Genomic DNA, 3,243 nt, shown 5'->3' on the forward strand with positions numbered 1-3,243 from the left:
CGAAACGTATCGCCTGCGTGACAGGCTCTTTCAGTCGTATACAGGCGTAGAAAATACTGGAAGCAGTACAAAGAGAACATATAAACAGTCCGTCAGCGTCGGTGGGACGCTGTCAGTCGCCTGTATTCTGCTGAATAAGACTATTAAACAGGTCAAACTTTCTGAAGCAAAGACAAAGTACTTCACAAGTGTAATTCTCCTGGTGTAGCTACACCACCAAACTCTACACCAGAATAGCTACACCACTTACCTCTACACCAACAGGATAGCTACACCACTTACCTCTACACCAGCAGGATAGCTATACCACCTACACCTACACCAGCAGGATAGCTACACCACCTACACCTACACCAGCAGGATAGCTACACCACCTACACCTACACCAGCAAGATAGCTACACCACCTACACCTACACCAGCAGGATAGCTACACCACCTACACCTACACCAGCAGGATAGCTACACCACCTACACCTACACCAGCAGGATAGCTACACCACTTACCTCTACACCAGCAGGATAGCTACACCACCTACACCTACACCAGCAGGATAGCTACACCACCTACACCTACTCACTACACAGCTGTTGTCAGTCATAAACAAGACTCAACTATCTTACACATATTAAACAGCACAATAGACTTCAAACTTACATATATTCTGCTATGAGAAATAAAAACTTCTGACTCGCGGAAGAATAATATTTATAATCAAGAATAATGTTGTCTAAAATCAAGAATAATAATGTGTCCAGTCAAGAACAATATTTCCTGTCAAGAATAATGTTTCAATTCAATTTATTATTTTTTACATTAAATGTTGTGTATAATAGACAGTGTAGTGGAAAAGTGTGATAGACTTCACACTCGACTTCATTATATATGCATCTTTAAAGTTAGCACTGCAGGAAGGTGAGACATCAGTGAGAGCTGTGTTGATACATGAGTCAGGAGGCTGAGGTGGCACGTGTTGCCCCTTTGGCTTCCAGCCGAGGAGTGCGGGTGTTGGCACCTGGCATCCTCGGGCCACCCCCCTGGCATCCAAGCCTCACCTGTGCGCAGTAGTCCCGCGCACCTCCATGCTCACACACCACAACAACCATAAACATTATCGCTTATTATTAACATTACGCTTTTAATTATCTTCGTTTTTGTCATTCCTTTTCTTCATTAGCTAGTAAGAGGCTGGAAGATGGTAAGGAGAGATAGGGAGGACGTGAAAAGGAGAATAATAAAGGGATAATTAGCGATATGAGTGCAGGTATCGGGGCCATCCGGCACTCCACCTGGCTAGTGGGTGGAGCCCTGGTAAAGATAAGCGGGTGTGAGCGCCAAGGTGTTATCAGTGGCACTCACGCAGCGCATGAGGCAGTGCGTCGCACCTGGCACTAGTTCTCTACACGTGGTGGCACTCTGATGCACGCACCGCGTCTACCCGACTCTACATCAACGCACACACACACCCGAAGCATCCGACCAAAGAACCGAGGAAGCTAGTACCTTCCCTCAGAGTGACTTAACCCTGAACGAACTTAAAAAGACTCGCTAGCATCCTGGAGACTTTACACCTGTGAGTGAACGTGTTAACTTGAGGATTGCTCTGAGTGCGTGAGTGTGGAGGTGTTCTGAGACGACTCACAGGACGACCACTAACATGACGACTCTGTCAGGTGTCGTGGCACGCTGGCTGGCTCTTATCTTCCTAGCCTCAGGTAAGTCGTCTCTCTATATGTGTAAATTATCTATGCATGTGTATGTAACTATGTATGTAACTATGTTTGCCTGTGTGTATGTCTTGCACCACTCACGACGCTACAGAAACGTCGACCTGGTTAAAAGACAAGTGTTGTTGTGCTGTGCGCTCTGACACTGTGATGGTTCACTGACTGTGTGTATTACCATATCCAGCAGTGTCTTACATCAATTGACGCACCCGTCAGTGACAGCAGGAGTGTCTTATGCTCCTTGACGCAGCCAACAGTGACATCAGGAGTGTCTTATGCTTCTTGACGCACCTACTAGTGACATCAGGAGTGTCCTATGCTCCTTGACGCACCCAACAGTGACATCAGGAGTGTCTTATGCTCCTTGACGCACCCAACAGTGACATCAGGAGTGTCTTACATCCCTTGACGCACCTACCAGTGACTTCAGGATTGTCTTACATCCCTTGACGCACCTACTAGTGACATCAGGAGTGTCTTATGCTCCTTGACGCACCCAACAGTGACATCAGGAGTGTCCCACATCCCTTGACGCACCTATCAGTGACTTCAGGATTGTCTTACATCCCTTGACGCACCTACCAGTGACTTCAGGACTGTCTTACATCCCTTGACGCACCTACCAGTGACTTTAGAATTGTATTACATCCCTTGACGCACCTATTAGTGACATCAGGAGTGTCTTATGCTCCTTGACGCACCCAACAGTGACATCAGGAGTGTCTTACATCCCTTGACGCACCTACCAGTGACTTCAGGACTGTCTTACATCCCTTGACGCACCCACCAGTGACTTCAGGATTGTCGTACATCCCTTGACGCACCTACTAGTGACTTCAGGACTATCTTACATCCATTGACGCACCTACCAGTGACTTCAGGACTGTCTTACATCCCTTGACGCACCTACCAGTGACTTCAGGGCTTTCTTACATCCATTGACGCACCTACCAGTGACTTCAGAATTGTCCTACATCCCTTGACGCACCTACCAGTGACTTCAGGATTGTCTTACATCCCTTGACGCACCAACCAGTGACTTCAGGGCTGTCTTACATCCATTGACGCACCTACCAGTGACTTCAGGGCTGTTTTACATCCCTTGACGCACCTACCAGTGACTTCAGGGCTGTCTTACATCCCTTGACGCACCTACCAGTGACTTCAGGATTGTCTTACATCCCTTGACGCACCAACCAGTGACTTCAGGGCTGTCTTACATCCATTGACGCACCTACCAGTGACTTCAGGGCTGTCTTACATCCCTTGACGCACCTACCAGTGACATCACGACTGTCTTACATCTTTCACGTTTCCCATACATTTACAATCATTATTACCATTGTAAGAAAAGAATTTCTTGAAAGGAAAAATGCTAACATCAACAGTATGACTGGTCAAGAGACTCCTGAAGATGCCAATGACGTCTCAAGCGACGTAATAGCGTCGACTTCGACGTATATAAGAAATTATTATGAATCTGTGTGAATATTCAAAGGAGATACACAACAGCTGG

The 3,243-nt window shown here is 46.8% G+C and overlaps 1 protein-coding gene across 2 annotated transcripts in view; it reads left to right on the top strand.

The window, feature by feature from the left end:
• Positions 1–1,360: 1,360 nt before the first annotated feature.
• LOC128696266 (carbonic anhydrase-related protein 10-like) overlaps positions 1,361–3,243 on the top strand; it is a 285,302-nt gene continuing 283,419 nt past the window's right edge. For both annotated transcript variants that reach the window (XM_053787418.2, XM_053787419.2), the window contains exon 1: positions 1,361–1,715. In XM_053787418.2, the coding sequence (XP_053643393.1) occupies positions 1,658–1,715 (58 nt within the window). In that variant the 5' untranslated portion in view covers positions 1,361–1,657. The remainder of the gene's footprint in view (positions 1,716–3,243) is intronic.

The sequence above is a fragment of the Cherax quadricarinatus genome, chromosome 39, assembly GCF_038502225.1.
Source record: "Cherax quadricarinatus isolate ZL_2023a chromosome 39, ASM3850222v1, whole genome shotgun sequence".
NCBI classification, from domain to species: Eukaryota; Metazoa; Arthropoda; class Malacostraca; order Decapoda; family Parastacidae; genus Cherax; species Cherax quadricarinatus.